The sequence below is a fragment of the Corvus cornix genome, chromosome Z (genome assembly GCF_000738735.6).
Source record: "Corvus cornix cornix isolate S_Up_H32 chromosome Z, ASM73873v5, whole genome shotgun sequence".
Taxonomy (NCBI): domain Eukaryota; kingdom Metazoa; phylum Chordata; class Aves; order Passeriformes; family Corvidae; genus Corvus; species Corvus cornix.
In genome coordinates, this window is record NC_046357.1 from 28,053,434 (window position 1) to 28,069,599 (window position 16,166).

Consider the following 16,166-nt stretch of genomic DNA (forward strand, 5'->3'; position numbering starts at 1 on the left):
ATTTACAGATTTTTGTTGTTGAGTTAAATTTCTAAAAGTTAGCTTTTTACTGTTATAATATGGAATTATATGTATCACACTGGAAAACTGACCCTCACTGGGTATCTTACCACAACTTCTTCATTTTTTGCAATCCTTGGAACTGAAATTAGTCGAAATTGATTGCGTTTCACTGCATCATTCCCATCAAATATCTTCAGTGTTTGTTTACCTAAATGGAAACAATTGTATTTCATTAACACACACCTCAAATCAGAAAGCCACCTGAATAGGAAGGGCATAATGTAACTACTAAAAACCTGCTTTTAACCAACTGAAATGTTTCTTCTTCATGGGAACATTCCTTCTCATAGAACCAGCTTTGAGGCTGAATATTTTAATATTTGTTTAGTTACTGTTCATTTAAAACAGGGTTACATTCAGAGAGGAAAGAGAGACTAGTAATCACAGTTTTATCCTGGCTTTTGATATAACTGTTATAACCATACGCTGTATGTTACCACTTCCTCATCCTCAGCATTCAAGGCTGCATTTATTATTGACAAGTTGAACAACTTGAAGACAAAGTGCCGTCACCTTCAGAACAAATCCCAGAGCACTGCCAATTCTGAGAACGTGCTTCCAAAGAAAGTCCTTAAAATTGTTGGCTAAGTGTACAGGCAATGGGAGGAAAATACAGGGACAACAGAAAAACTAAAAGAAAGAAGGTACAGCAAATGAAGACCTTCAGCCTTTTGCTGTGTTTCACTTCATTAAAGTCTTATCAAATCCATACTCAAACTGTTGCCCAGCCATCTGTGAAAGGGTGAAAAGTGAAGGATTTCAGGTTCACCTTTCACCAAGATGGGTTATGATTCAGGTACAGGCTGCTGTATGACAAAGTCACTCTCTTAAGCAACTATTTTAAGAGTAATAGCAAAGCGCAACCAAATTCTCATAGAACAGGCAGGTTTTGAGAGGTTTTAGGAACAAGTTAATATTACCGGTCCATTACATGTGTCCTTACTGCCTCTGGGAAGGAAACCAAGTTAATCTATCCAGACCAAAAACTAGATTCCAGGAAGACAGACCTTGTGTCCTCTCCTGATCTCATCTTTATGAAGACACCTGATGAGCTGCTCAGCTTTGCAGTGTCTTGCAGGCACTCCCCAGAGAGCTGATGCTTTACAGCAGACACAACTATTTCTCACGGACAGAATATGCCATTTTTATTGCAGTGTTGCACTGAACTATTAACAAAAGTCACCTGTTGCATAGCACAGTGTTACAGAGTCTGATCTTAGAATAAATCTGTGCACCTCCATTCATCAGCAAGTAGTACAATCATTAGACTTATACTTGCAATTCTTGAAATGTTAGAAATATTCGGTGAGAGCCACATACACCAGCTGTAATACCCACACAACTGGTTAATCATGCAGTCTGTTAACACACATTGTAATGGAGATATGTTACATGATGGAGTCTTGTTCCATGCTTCCCTCACAGCTTGGAAATACTCTGTCGTACTGAATAAAATACTGAGAGCCTTTTGCTCTCAAATAATATCACCAGTTAGGTACAATGAAACACATTAGCACAGAAGGATTTAAAAGGAGATTTACCACAGAAGGATTAAAAAGGAAAAGTGAAACTGGAGGAAGAAAACCATTAACCACCTCTAACTGATGACTGAAAAAAAGCAAGCAAGAATCCAGGCATAAATGTGCATCACTGGGTATCTCAATGCTGCAGTGACAGATTATGAGGAAAGACAGCAGTGTATAAATACTTAGCAAGGACACTTCAGTGCTAGCTTTCTTGAACCCCCTGAAACTAAATATGTTGTGTCTAATCCACCTGTTACTGCTTCAGTGTACATTTTCCAACTTCAGTCAAAAGGAGATGCCACAGAAGTAAAGGATTATCTAATACTTATGTCTGAAAGCAGTCTTTTAAAAATGAGATTCTAATCCTAAAAGAAAAATCATGATACCTTAATTCTCACTATCTTTATTTCTCCTTATTCTGAGATGAGACAGCTACACTTGGACTTCTTTTTCAGTGTAGACTTATCCACTTCTTAAGGGTATTTCTTCATTATCAATTCCACTGGTCATGGCACAATGTGTGGGCAAGGACATTCTCATTATGTAACACGAAGACCTCACTGCACAGCAAAGCAGTCCCCAGTACAGCCTCCCATCCTACTCCAAAGTCATCGTAGTGTCCCTGAGACAAAACTGGCTATGTTGACTGGTCTACTGAAAGGTGTACCCACCCATGTCAGGGAGGTTGGGACTAGATGATCTTTAAGGTCCCTTCTAACTCAAATCATTCTATGATTCTATTATGATATTCAAAACCTTACTGAACATGACAAACGCCCTGAGTGACCTTGCTTCAGCAGGAGGTTGTCCTAGATAATCTCCATGCTGCCTCCAACCTCAGCCATGCTGTTACTCTTTGGAGGGAAGCCTGTATAACAGATGCATGTACAAAGAAAAACAGAGAGACAGAAACAGAACAAATAAAATCACAGAATCATAAAATAGTTTGGGTTGGAAGGGGCCTTCAAGGATCGTGGAGTACAAGAATCCTGACATGGACATCTTTCCCTAGATTAGGCTACTCAGAGCCACACCCAACCTGGTACGATACATTGTGACTTTTCAATTATTTTTGTTGATATGAAAAGTAGTATTACCGTGGATTTTCAGTTTTCCAATTATCATAGTGGTTGTGTCTGTTGTCAATTTCTTTTTAGACACAATATAAGGAAGATTTAAATATCACCACCTCTTGCTTCTAAAGAACCTTTGAAACTCAACAACCACTGCACTGAGACTATAGCACACACCTGAAAGTGACCTACTCCTTTAAATTCTTCTGGACTTATGCCAAAAAGAGTAGAAATCTTTTAGAAACAGATTTCTGTCAGAGTGATCTCCATGGTAACTATAGCATAGACAAATGTTAACCAAAAGACACACTGTGTCCTGGGTGACCTTCTTTAGAGCTAACACAACTTGAGAAAACAAGTGAACACTGGTTACTGACAGCACAGCTGATGTTCTGAGTATGAACTTTCACAACACTATCAAAATCTCTGCTGTTTTCTCTAGCAATCCAGAGAGCAGACAACCATCTGAGAATAAAAACATTCATCCAAGTTCTAGTACTTGTTTTCATTTTGACAGCCTTTGTAGTCTGCTCTTATGAGATACTAGCTGGCCTAAGAGAATCCCTAGCAACTGTAACTGGAGAATTCTTTATGCGCTCTCCATGTCTTAAGAACAGTGGGATTGACTCTCAAAGTAAACTGGTTTACAAGAAGAAGTTTAGATCTACAGACTAGTGGTAATGTCCTAAGTTCAATCATATTTCTTAGTTAAATAAACATAATGCTGGTAAATCTGGTATCCATCACATAAAGAACCTCCTCGACTTTATCAGTGAAAAATCACATTTAACTTTGTCGCTGTCCTCCTCACAGGGGACACTTTTACTGCAACCCAGTGAAAAATGGCTTGCTTGCACATGAGCTTCTGGAAGGCCATTAAAAAAACAAACAGCTACACACTGGAATTAGTCACCCAGAAATACATTTCTCCACTGATTCAGGAGCACATCCAACGCTTGTAAGTTAAGTGGTGTCTTATGCCAGTCTGCCAGCTAGCCTTGGCAAGAGGCTCAACTGTAACCACTTCTGAAGTTAGATAAAGCTCTTCCTTCCACCTGTTCCAATTTTTAAGTATTAGAAAATGATCCAGTTACAGAAGTGAAGTCTACATACCCCCACTTAGTACATCTATATAAACCCCCTTGCTAATACGCAACAGATGCACTTATCAAACTGTGGTATTTAAAGGAGTCACTGCCTGTTTTGTAATACGGCACCTCACTGCTAAACATCTTATCTTTTCCTGTTGGATCAGAGTACACAATATCAGGACTTTCTCCTGAATAACACATTATTTTTTTCTTACCATGGGATACTGAGCTGAAAGTAACCTGTTATTCATGCTTACCCTTTTCAAGGGGAAAATAACTACAAAAGGTTAATTCCAGGCATAATTTACCAAATTGCAGAACTTGATTTCAGAGGCTAAGATACCAAGTTTTCCAGGGAAAAGGATAAAACAGCATTGGATGAGTCCAAAGCTCATGTTCCCTTTGACTTCCAAATCCCCACAGACAGGACACGGCTTCTGAAAAGACATGTGGCTTGTGACTGAGATAGGAAAATGAGGCAGTCCTGGGTAGTTTTGCCACTTAAGAAAGTTAGAGGCCTACTCTGAGTGTATTTGTGAAAATCACTCTTAAAAGACTTAATTCTAGCAACATAGCTTACCAAGCACCATTCTTCCCCCCAAAACTTGTGTTATTTGCATGCTTTATGCTCTCTTTCTCTACTGTTGCTTCATATTACAACAGTGGGGACTATAAAATTTTGGTTTATTTCAGTATTAGGATTCATAACCTACAAGATGGCATTTATGCATGTAAGAATTATGTATTTTTTCTTTTATTGCCCTTGAAGAGAGCCTTGGGTCTATCTAATACAAAATCATTTTATCTCTTACTTGGCAGATGAACAGGCTGTGGAAGGACATGCTGTGAAACCTCTGTTTGCTGACAGCACTGCAGCCCCCATTTCTCTGACAGACAGATTGCTCTAAAACCTCCTCCAGAATGGGGTTTTTTTGATCTCTGAATTCTGTCCTGCAGAAGATGGACGCATGCTGAATCAGACAGTTCACTTGCAGCCAGTGAGAGACACTCACAGGGCAGGTAGTGTCTTTTTCCAAACCTGCTGGTATGTCTGTTACATCAGCTCAGAAACTGTATGGTTGTTTTCACGTTAATTTTATGCTTTTGATTTCAGTATCTTGGTAGGCTAAATATAGTGGTTGATTTAACACATTCAAGCTACCAATATTAAGACTTAGATCTTCTAACTTTACACTTCACTCAACAAGCCCATTACAACAGCAAAGAAACGAAAGTGAATGTAGACTAATAATTCAAATCTTCTTCCAATACTAAAGACTTTGTATCCTTTTCTATTGGTTTCTTTCCTATCAAAGAAGTGTCTTTCCACACCAATATTATTCAATTTGTTCTGACTTGTTTTCACTGTTTTAAAAAATATATACCCCTAAAACATAGAGAGCTGGAATTAAGAAAAGCTAAATATTTTGGAATGTAATGGAGTTCAGACACTCCTGAAGTAGAGCATGGTAACATCCCAAAAGACATGGCAGATGTACTGAGTCAACACACAGAAGACGTGAGCAGCTCCTTCTTGACCCATGTTACACAAATGGTGTTATCTAGAGACAGGTGAAAGTGGTCCAGCCCCCTACAACCATGGCATTGTCATGTTAAATTCAATAGGTTATGACTCCCCACACACAGAGAAGCACAACAGCTGGCAGGTGAACCTCAATAACTTTATCAGGTAGGTTATCAGAGAAGACACATCCTTAGCTGACACAAGGTCATCAATCCCATGGTCTGGGAGTGGGACACACCAGATGAATCCACAGGGGAAGTTCTGTGGGACACCTCACTGACCAAAGACGTCTCTCAGATTGCAGGGATTTATGAGATACATGTGAAAAACATTCTGGGATGGTACAGGGTTGTTAGGGGAACTTCAGGAAAAAAGCAAAGGGAGAGAGCAAGGTGGTGTGGAGAAGAACTAGTATGGGAAAACAGAGGGATAAGGAGACAAAGGAATCTGGTCACATTTAAAGAACTTGCTGGTGGGTACTGCATGCCCATGCCCTGGACCTCATCACCACAGTCTGTCCTGTCTTATCAGTAAATGCTGTTTCTGAATCTTTTTGTGAGTGTGGTTTTAGCTGAGCTTTCTAAACCACAGCAAAGCTACTGTGCTATGGTTTGTGAAAATGTATTACAAGAAAGCAATTTTTCATGCCACTGTTCTATTTAAAACACAACTAACAATACTTCACATGACCCTTGAAAATATACCATCTACTGCTGCTTTCTCCAGATCAGAGATGGCCTGAACAAATGACATATTAAAGTTTGTATCCTGCCCTGAATTTTCATATCTTTTTTCTTCTTTTAGGAAGTCTAAACTAAAGCTGAACTGGCCTGCACTAATACTTTCAATGAATCCAGTTGAAATATCTGGATACATTATTTGGTCTTTTTGACAGTAGTAAGGGAAATAGGCTTAATTGTTGAAATGAAGAAGTCCTCACACTCAACCGCATAAGTCACTTAAAACAGTGGAAAAAGTGAAAACTGTTCAGACAAACTGCAGTTAGTCAGACTATTTTCCCATAATAAGGCAGTATGCTGGTGGATCGTAACTTAAAGTCATTCAGGAACTAAGAAAGTGAAACAAGAAGATGCTTGGAATCTCTTCTGTAACTGATTTAATTAGTTATTGAGCTGATTTTTTTTTTAAATCCAAATAGCACTTGCACAATCAGCCTCTTAATTTTGTAAGAGCCTCAGGATTTAAAAAATATAGTATTTATTGATTCGAAATGTCCTTTAATGCAGCTACATTAGGTAGCAAGCACCATGTCGTTTTAATTATGGATTTAATTATGATTTAATTATGGATATAGGGGTGGGAAACTCTTAAATTGCTGTTTAACCTCATCTTCTGAAAAGTAAGAATTTGGCTGTTGCCAACCGCAGAAAACTCCACATGCTTAAAAATTCAACTGCATAGGAAGCAGCCAGTCCAGCTCAATCCTGTTTACTGCAACATGCCCAAGCCAAAAGAAAAAATTGACCTGGTGGCCTCAGCAAAATTTGGGTCCAGAGAACTTACAAGCAAAAGGCTTTGAAAAGACACTGCTGTCTGCCCTTTAAATTCATTGCTTATGTATGGAGTATTAACACCATGTTTTCTTTCTTCAATTACCAAGTTGAGAGAAATGACCTATTTGTCAAGGTAATGAACAGACTGTCATTTGTGTCAACCTACCAATGGAAAATACCAAGGAGATATTTTTAAAGCCCTGGATAAATGTGTTGGACCAAAACTTTGGAACTGAAATTAAAACCTAACATTAGAAAAATAGCCATTTAATATTTTCTCATAAGGCAATACAAGTTAAGATTATATGAATAAAGACTGAAATGGGTGACTATTCACCCCTTACTAAAATTTTGCTTACTTGAATCGGTTGAAATTTGGATATCTTTTGTTGATCCTTGTGTTGACCCATCAACATCATCATCTTCATCTGTAAAAGCAGAAACATTTTAAGAAAGGATTTTTGCTAATTTGAATGGAGGGGAGGGAAGAAGATGTTTGTAACTTAAGAACAGTTTATATCAAACAAGCTAACACAAAAGGAGCCAGTCAGAAAAGCACACTTTCTTTTTCTACCTGTTTTATGATAATAATTCACAGTATTAAAACAGTATTATAAAAACAAATCTGCATTGTCATGTAACTACAATGAAGGCATACCTGAGATCCTTATACTGTTAACTTTAATATAGCAACTACTGCATTTCATTCTTTACTAAAGCTGTGATGTTTGCCTGTGACTGAAGTATGGATGGTTTCCATTAAGTTTTAAATTACCAAATCAATCCAGGAATTGCAGTAACAGCCTTCCAGTCAGAAATACTGATGTTACACAAATAATTTCCACAACTGAAAAACATAGTTTTTGACACTCAAAGAGAAAGAAATTGCTGCTCTTCAGAGGAGGACTTTGACAGTAGTCTCATCACTCTCACTAAAGCTAGGAGCTAAGATGTCAGAAAATAATGCAACCTTGTAAAACCATACATAAAAGATTAAGAAAAGATTAAAATAAATACTATGAGCAATAAATAAATAAAAATTTATTTATTTCTGTGAAGAACATCCTCACTGCATTCTCACTCCTGACACTCAGGGCCATACAAGACCAGTGCAAATCCAAACATGATCAATTTTCTTTCTCAGAAGGTAGCAGTAGAGTGCAATGTAAGTGCCCATCACATAATGTTAGTCATACTCACACCCACTGAAAATCCCAGTCAGTCTTGACTGGGATGCGGGCAAAGCTCCCAAGAGATATAAGCCAGGCAACACCTTTGTAAAAACTATGCCTTGCAGCAGAGGGAGAAAGCAAGAGATCAAAGCACAAAACAAGAAAGAAAAAATAAAATAAAATCACTAAAGGCAGAACTTCAGACCAAAAGAGATATTGGGGAAGTCAAAATCCTAAAGAAGGAGAACCTTCCAAGAAGCAGAATCATAACATGTCAAGAAGGGTACTAGGCAGTAGTCCTAAACTTGACACCAGGTAACTTGTTGAATATTTGGGTAATGCTTCAAGTGTCTACAAGAAAAACCAACAATAATGCTTTTGAGTTGTGACTTTTAAAATATAAAAAGTGTTGAAATATCTTCCCTGTTATAGCTGACAGACAAACAGATCAAGTTTCAAACTGGAGAGAAATTTAGACAGTATGGTCTTGAAATACCCTGAAATAAGAGAAAGCTGAATGTCTTCTTGAATTTCACTCCAGACAATTAAGTTTAAAAAAAAGAAGTAGTAAATGTAACAATAGGAAGTGACTGCTCCTGATTGCTCCCAACCCTCTTCTTTCTCAGTTTAGATGGAAAGAAGCTGGCTTCTTTTATTAGACTTTCCCCTTCAATCTGAATAGGAGGGAAATCTACACCAACAGCATCTTGAAACTGTTCCAGTGAAGTTCAACTTGAAATTCGTGATGACAGGAGTCATTTGGAGGAAGGGGCTATACTGCTCTACCATTGCATTTCCTGGTAGCCCAAGAGTTTTAAAGAAGCCTCTTTCAGCACAGAGATGTTTGCTGAATGTTGGTGATGATGCGCAGCATTTACGCCATGGCAAAAGCTACTTCGGACAAATGGTCCCCAGCAGGTCAGCAATGATGGGGGTGCTCATTTACTGCATGGGACAAGTCATCCGGCACTTCCCAAACACCAGCTTGGGAAGAGTTGCCTGCAGCAATCAACTCATCCAGGCAACAGCCAGCACTTCTTTGGTACCTCAGACTGGTCTTTCCACAATCTTCTGAGCGATGACCTTTGTCAGCTGTGGCAACAGAGGAGCACCCTCTGTGCATGCCACACCACGAGAACTTCTTAATGAGCCTGCCATCACACAGAAGTGCTAATTATCCTCCAACAAAGGAGTTCCTTGCTCCCCTAAAACATCCCTAACATACACACAATTTTTAACAAGATCTGCCATCCAGAGTCTATGCCTTTCCCCTAGAAAAGCAGCAGCAGCTCCTGGGGCAGCCATCCTGAGCTGCTTCATTGTCAGAGGAGCACCAAATTGTAGAGGGATTCCTTGTGGAATATAGGATACCCCAGGAGAGCTTGGGCATCCCAGGGCTGTTGCAGAAGTACCCCTGACGGGGCCTCAGGCTGAAAACAGGCTTGCAAGGCACCTGCTAGCTGGCAGCCTTGAACAGCCTTGGGAAAAGGGATACACTGGTCAGCTCCCCCGCTGCTTAGAGGCTTTCTCATGGGAAAGGGGCGTGAACTTTGGAAAAAAGTATAACTTGGTGTAACTGAATAATAAATCTGGAGCACGATGCTCAAATCATATCAGTGTTTGTATCGTGACTCTGGCTGGATTCCCCTGCTCCTGGGACCCCCCCCTGCTACACCAAATACATCCTAAGAGTGCATCAGGGAGCTGCTGGACCCATGATGCATCTTGGTAACTTTCAGTGCATGCCAGGAGCTAGTGGGGTTTTTTAAGAAAATGAATGTCTGTTCTGTGCACATGGGTAACAAGAAGGACTAAAAGGTACTGAATTTCCTCGACACAGGATGATGTGAGAATTAGCTCAAGACAATTCTTGGCTCTGCCTTTGAGGAAGAATCTCGGCAAAGAAAAACAGCATATAGCAATGGTATGTGGTGCTTTTGACAGTGACCTGCAGACACCTGATCTTCAGAAGATGACTGAGAATGACAAATGTCCAGCAACAGGTCTCGAAGCAAGGCTCAACAGGATGTGGATGGTGTAAAAGGAGCCACATGTGAAGACACCAGAGTAGTACCTGAACATTCAGGACATAGGTGCTAAACCAAGGTGCTAAACAGCACTGTCAGCTAAGGAAACACAGAACAAAACACTTTATGCACAGTGGAGTACAAGGCAGGCACTGCAATACAAATATTACTCACTGTGGCCCACTGACCATGAAAAAAAAGGAAGACGTCAATTGCTGGGGCAGCTGTCAAGTTCACAGGTATGCAACAAATCAGCTGCAGGAGGAAAGGGGAGCATCCCCATGGCTCTGCCCCTGCTGCCCTGGGTATCAGCAGCCCTCCATCCTGGGAGGCAGCTGCCCACTGGATGATGGGAAGCTGAGCCCAAGGGGCAGAAATTATCAGAGGCCGCAGAAAATAGATGCTGTGTTAGAAATGAGATTTTTCAGGGTGTTGCTATATTGTATCTCTGTTATATGCAGGCTAAGGACTACAAAAATGCATTTGGGCTTTCCAAACAAATTTTATTCAATTTGATTTTTGTTTCCCTTCATATCACAATAAAGCACTGGAAATGGTCCAAATTAAGTTAGTGAATATTTCTCCATACCTATATATCTGCTTCTGACCACAAGCTAATGGCTGCATTCTCTCAATTCAAAGTATCAGACATACTTTTTCCTTAAAGAAATGCAAAAAAGCCATTCTTACTGTAAAAGACCTCAACTGTGCGTAACATGCACTCACACACTTAGCATGTAGCATAAGTCCTGAAACAGAAAACCTTTTCTTCCATCACTTAAAATATTGAAGGAAGAGACTAGAAGGTGCAGCTAAAATCTTGGATTTTCTCATTTAAGGTGCTCCATGTTCAATTTTTCTTAAGAGGTGGTTTAAAAATAAAAAAAAGAGAAAGTTTAAGTCTGACGTATTAAAAGAACACACCACGGTTGAAGAGAGAAACCTGGTTAACATCAGAAAACTCAAATCAAAGACTCTATTTTAAAGGTTTGTGATTAACTTCTCTTAATTATAAAAATACAACTTCATCTTCACTTAAACCTTTGGTACACTTGTGAAATACCTAACAATAGACCTGTATCAAAGTTCACAATGAGTCTTGCAGCAAAATCAAGCTCATCCAGACTGTTTATTTCTGTTACTTCTTATGTTGGAAGCATTAGGAACTCCATAACTTTCAAGTGGGTGCTATACTACATCTCAGCCCACTAACAAAACAAATTCACTAGCAAGAAGAATAGCTAACTGAAAAAAAATCAATTCACAAAAGCAACCTAATCCCTCCTCTCTGCCTTTACACTCTTGGCAGGTCACTGGAGTGTGCCCAGGTCATTGAGACCTCAGGTCACGCAGTTCATGCATTAACAGGACTGTTGTGGTACATCTTCTGCACACAGAACACAGGGCTCTTGCTTGTGATCAACTCTTCTCACCAAAAACAAATGTGTTCAGAGCAGAAAGTTCAAGAGCAATCTGCCAGGTTGAGAAAAGAGCAGTTGCAAATATTTAACTTTAATGAGCTGTATTTTGCCTACTTTTCATTTCCTTTCCTATTCCATTCAAGCACCAAAAGAAAGGCTTTACAAGAGCATAATAATCAAAATATAAATTAAAAAATAGTTGTGTAGCTCAGGCTTAAAAAAAAATTCTCATTCCTAAAGAGCTGTTAAACAAACATTCACTCTAGATGGCAGCAGAACGTTACCCTGTGTAGACACATGGTGTCGTTCTGGCACCGAAATCTTAAAAAGGACAAATGCTTAATCCAAGAGACAAATAAAGTATCTGTACACATGACATGACAAGTAAGTGTTTGTAGCAATGATAACACTAACACCACAAATTTTCTGATTTTAGGTTTTTGCTTTCTTTGTTTCAAGAATAGTGTACAAACTGCCCTGCACTAGTAAACAGAAGTTTCTGCATTTTGCACAGCGTCCATTTAAAAATCTCTAAGCTGTCCCAGAAATAGCAAAAAGTTACAGTCTTGCCACAAAAGCCAGTAAAAATTAGCAATAATATACTTAATTGAATTATGACACTAGGTTAAATATGTTCATCAATTAGCCGCATTCAACTTAGAAAGGTTTACCTGATTCTGTTTGCATATTTTCTGATATTCGAAAACAATGCAATTTGCTGAAGTTGCGAGAAAACAATTGCACACAATTTGGAGGAAGAATCATATTCCTTAATCTTCCAAAGGTACATTCTGGTGTGACAATTACATAGCAAGCAGCATGAGCCTATAAACAACAACATCAGTTAAGAACTTGTGATACACGAAGAAAATAAATTCATTTATAACAAACTATGACTGAAATCGTATAACTCAGGTTAGGGATTACATAGACCTTTTGTAAATCACCTTCATTAAATGAATGGCCACATTTTTCATCCTAGATTTTTATTTGTTTGATTTGGGTTTTCCATAACCAATAATGGGGAGTCTTAATATGTCATGAAACTTTCAAGGATCACAAACCTGCTCTATTAAAAACAAAAGGTTTTTATACAGCTACATGGAGAAGTTTAAAGTTTTGGTCTCCTACTCTGATCTTCCATTCTATGCAGATATTTACTGGGGGAAATGGAAAAGGTGCTCAGGTTATACTGAATAGCTTGAAAACAGCAGTATCCTCTTACACAGCCATACCCACATGCAGATTCTGAGGTAAGACTGTTTTCAGGTTTATTTCAAAGGGTGACTGGATAGTTTCTGCCTTTCCACTGTTGCAAATCTTCTGCCATTATTGAATACACATACCTTTGTATGTATGGCTACATAGCACATTACATTTCTTAGACTGTTCTCAGAAACAGTCCCTCCCACCTTGGAAATTATGTCTCAGATTAAAATACAAACCCCATAATAGTAAAAAAAAAAATTTAAATCACTGAAATCATAACCTTAAATACTGAATAACCTCTAGAGTTTTATTGCAAATCATTATTACATGAAGTACCTCATCTAGCCCTAAGTAGCAAATTCATGATTTCTTACATATACTTTTCAGTTCCCACTTCATCTGGTGCTACTTTGCACTTCCATCATATTTTAATACAAGGTGGCATTAAGTGGGTGGACTAATTGTTACCTGCACAGCACATTGTGTATCAGTGTGCGAAAAGCTGTGGTTTCCATAACAATTATTCAAGGGTACCATCAACTTGCACAGGAAATAAACATGTGTCATGTGAATGGAAAAACACAGAACTTGATACTGACACTTAACAAAATCCCAACCACACAAGTTAACACCTATTCTATACTGAAATAAGAGTAAACATATTAGAATGGTAAGTCTTTAACCCTGCAGAATTCATGATTTGAAAGAAATTCTGACTTAACACAGAAAGTGACTGCAGGCTTCCAACCACAAACCAATGATTAGTCCCTGTTAAATTCCATTGGATTTACATAAAGCTTCACTGTGACTTTGAGAGTTGTTCATTAAAATGACTATGAGGAGGATTTAAAAAATCAGATTTCCCATCTAACACATAAATATACATATATACATAAATAAATGTATAAATTAAGTGTATTTACAAAGTGTATATAAAATATATATTCATATGGTGTGTGAATAAATTATATTTATATACTTAAATAAGCATGTGCTTATTTAAATTATGTTTAAATAAGCACATGCCCATATATATGTGGTTCCCACAAATACATGCAGCAGCACGACATACCAGGATGCCACACCATTCACATCTCATGCCAGAGAGCACCTCAGAAGACCCACAGGTTTTTTTGCAGAATTCGCAACGAGCACTTGAAGAAAGGTTTCCCTCCCTCCAGTGGTGGTGGTAAGTATCCTGAGAGAACACATCATGACTTAGCATTACATGAATCAGATAGAGATGCATCTTCAATTCAACTTTAAAATCAGTAATTCAAACAGCTCTGAGGAAATAGCAACAGAGACTAGGGCATTAAGTTTTTCTCAAGATAAATATGAATCTTAGCAATCTTACATTTCACTACAAGAAGTTCTACAGACTATCAAAAAATTTATCACAGTGTTCTTCCTTCACAGTCCACTAAAAAAAAGTTCTTCTAAAATAATCCTGAAATATCAGTATTCTGTATCTACTGTACTGTGAGAAGATAAGAAAACAGGCAGTCTTGCCTTAGTCAGGCTGCAGGAAGCTTGAGGACATGCAAGAGAATGTTTGCCAGGGACGCAATGCAGCCAACAGCTCAACATGCAGGAAAAAAAAAGAGTTCCATGCCAGCTTTTGCAAAGCAAACTTTTATATAAGATGCTTGATTTTTTTTTTTTTTTTTTTAAATTTTAGTTTGGATGTTGTACACATTCCACAGACTTTTCAGCAAGAGGTCAAAAGCATCATGCCTATATCACCATTTAAGTTCATCTCACTCTTTGTAATATATTCTGAAGTCACACATGTCCTTTGCCTCCCAATGAGCAACAAAAGTGCTTTGACAACTGGCAGCATGTGAAAGTAAAGACCAAGACTGTTCCTTCTCTAGTCCACAGAATGCACGACCACCTTCCCCTGCAGAAGCATCTGCACTTACATGGTCCAGGTGCCCATCCTGGTGACACTGCCGGCAGTCACTGCAAGCAAACAGGATACAGTCTGTGTGCACATGTAGCTCACAAACTAAAAGCACAAAAACAAGAAAACTTTAGGCTGGAAATCCCAGGTTTTATCTGCATCTCCTTCCTCCCTCCCTTCAATATTCCTCCACTACCCTTTTCACACTATACTTTCTCTCCTTCATGCTCTTTACATTCAGCAAAGGTAGACAATAAAGAAGTTTACCAGCATTGTTCTGTGTGTTCCTCCACTTCCTCTGTCAAAAAGATGCAGCAAAGATAAAGGAAAGGCTGAGCTAATTTTGCTCATAAGCAGCACTTGTCCTATTTCCTCAAATTACAGCAAGTTAAATGTGTTCAACTGCTTGGCTTTGTCTTGCAGTTTCTCAGGAAGTGCTGCCTACCCCAATATACCTGTGCCTGAAGGCTAGTTTGATTCAGTCACTATATATAAGGTAAATCACCATTTCACTGTCAAAAAAAGGAAATATTTTTTTCAGAGCACTCTCCTAAGTCAGGTTAACATTGCCTTCCAAAATATTGTAGGTCCTGCAGATGGAAGAAGTTTTAGTGAATCCTGTAAAGGTTTAGGCAAGTTTTGGCTTTAAAGTACCTTCATTATTTAAAAGCTGACATGAAATACCAGATATGAAAGAAAAGAATCTGCAGTTAGGATACAAAGGATGAGTTACAAAACAACCATCCAAAACAATAACTGAAAGATTTCAATACTTAGTTTCATCAATTCAAGAGTTAGGAGGGTTCTCTATGGGCCCCAGAGACAGAGATGGATGAAGAAGATCCTCCATCCTGTAGCTGCTTTGTAAATACTTATACTGCGCTGGGAAGGCATCTGATTTTTTATCAAGTAAATGAAAGCAAGAGCAAGCATCAAGTTTTTCAAATATTTTTTCAGTTCGGGTCAAACAGGTTATTCCTCCAAGCATATCACAAAAATACGAGAACTGTAACCTGAAGCTTGGAAAGTGGCAGCTGCACACACTAGCACATTACCTGAAAGTATCTTGAAAACAAGGTTGTTAATTTACATAGAGAATAATACCTGATTTGAAATCTCTCTGGACTCTTCCACAGGTGAGCAGAATTAACACTGTTATTCTAACCTCACAGAAGACATAATCTACCACCACACCAATGCAAAGACTCATGACTAAATCAACCACAAACATACACAGCTCCCCATGCTCAGTCCTCACCGCACTCAAGAACTTCTCTCTGAGCTGGGGCACAGTCCCTCCTCCATTCACATTTCTCCCTGTTCATAGATGTAACAGGAGTATTTTGCAGTTTTTCCAGTTGAACTACCAGGCAAACTAGATGCTTTGAGTCATATTCTTGCTAATGGTAAAAGTGTCTGTAGATGAAGTCACAACTTCAAGGAATTTACAAAAGCATTAGGGGTTTTATTGTTAATTCTGCCAACACAGGCATGCACTGCCCTTTGCTATACTTTGTAACAACAAAGAGGGGTTTTTACCCTTGGTTTAATTCCCATCTGCTGTCTAGCACTAACCCTACCCCAGAATTAATAAGAAATATGTTCATATGAAGGGCGGGAGTGTCATAGGAGTTAATCC

The 16,166-nt window shown here is 38.6% G+C and overlaps 1 protein-coding gene across 1 annotated transcript in view; it reads right to left on the minus strand.

The window, feature by feature from the left end:
- The window catches only part of DGKQ (diacylglycerol kinase theta), a 92,304-nt gene that overhangs the window by 38,918 nt on the left and 37,220 nt on the right, over positions 1–16,166 (minus strand). Inside the window, exons 4-8 of the mRNA XM_039567569.1 lie at positions 14,547–14,632; positions 13,694–13,819; positions 12,084–12,237; positions 7,152–7,220; positions 111–211 (exon numbers count right to left, since the gene is read on the minus strand). Coding sequence (XP_039423503.1) covers positions 111–211; positions 7,152–7,220; positions 12,084–12,237; positions 13,694–13,819; positions 14,547–14,632 — 536 coding nt within the window. The remainder of the gene's footprint in view (positions 1–110; positions 212–7,151; positions 7,221–12,083; positions 12,238–13,693; positions 13,820–14,546; positions 14,633–16,166) is intronic.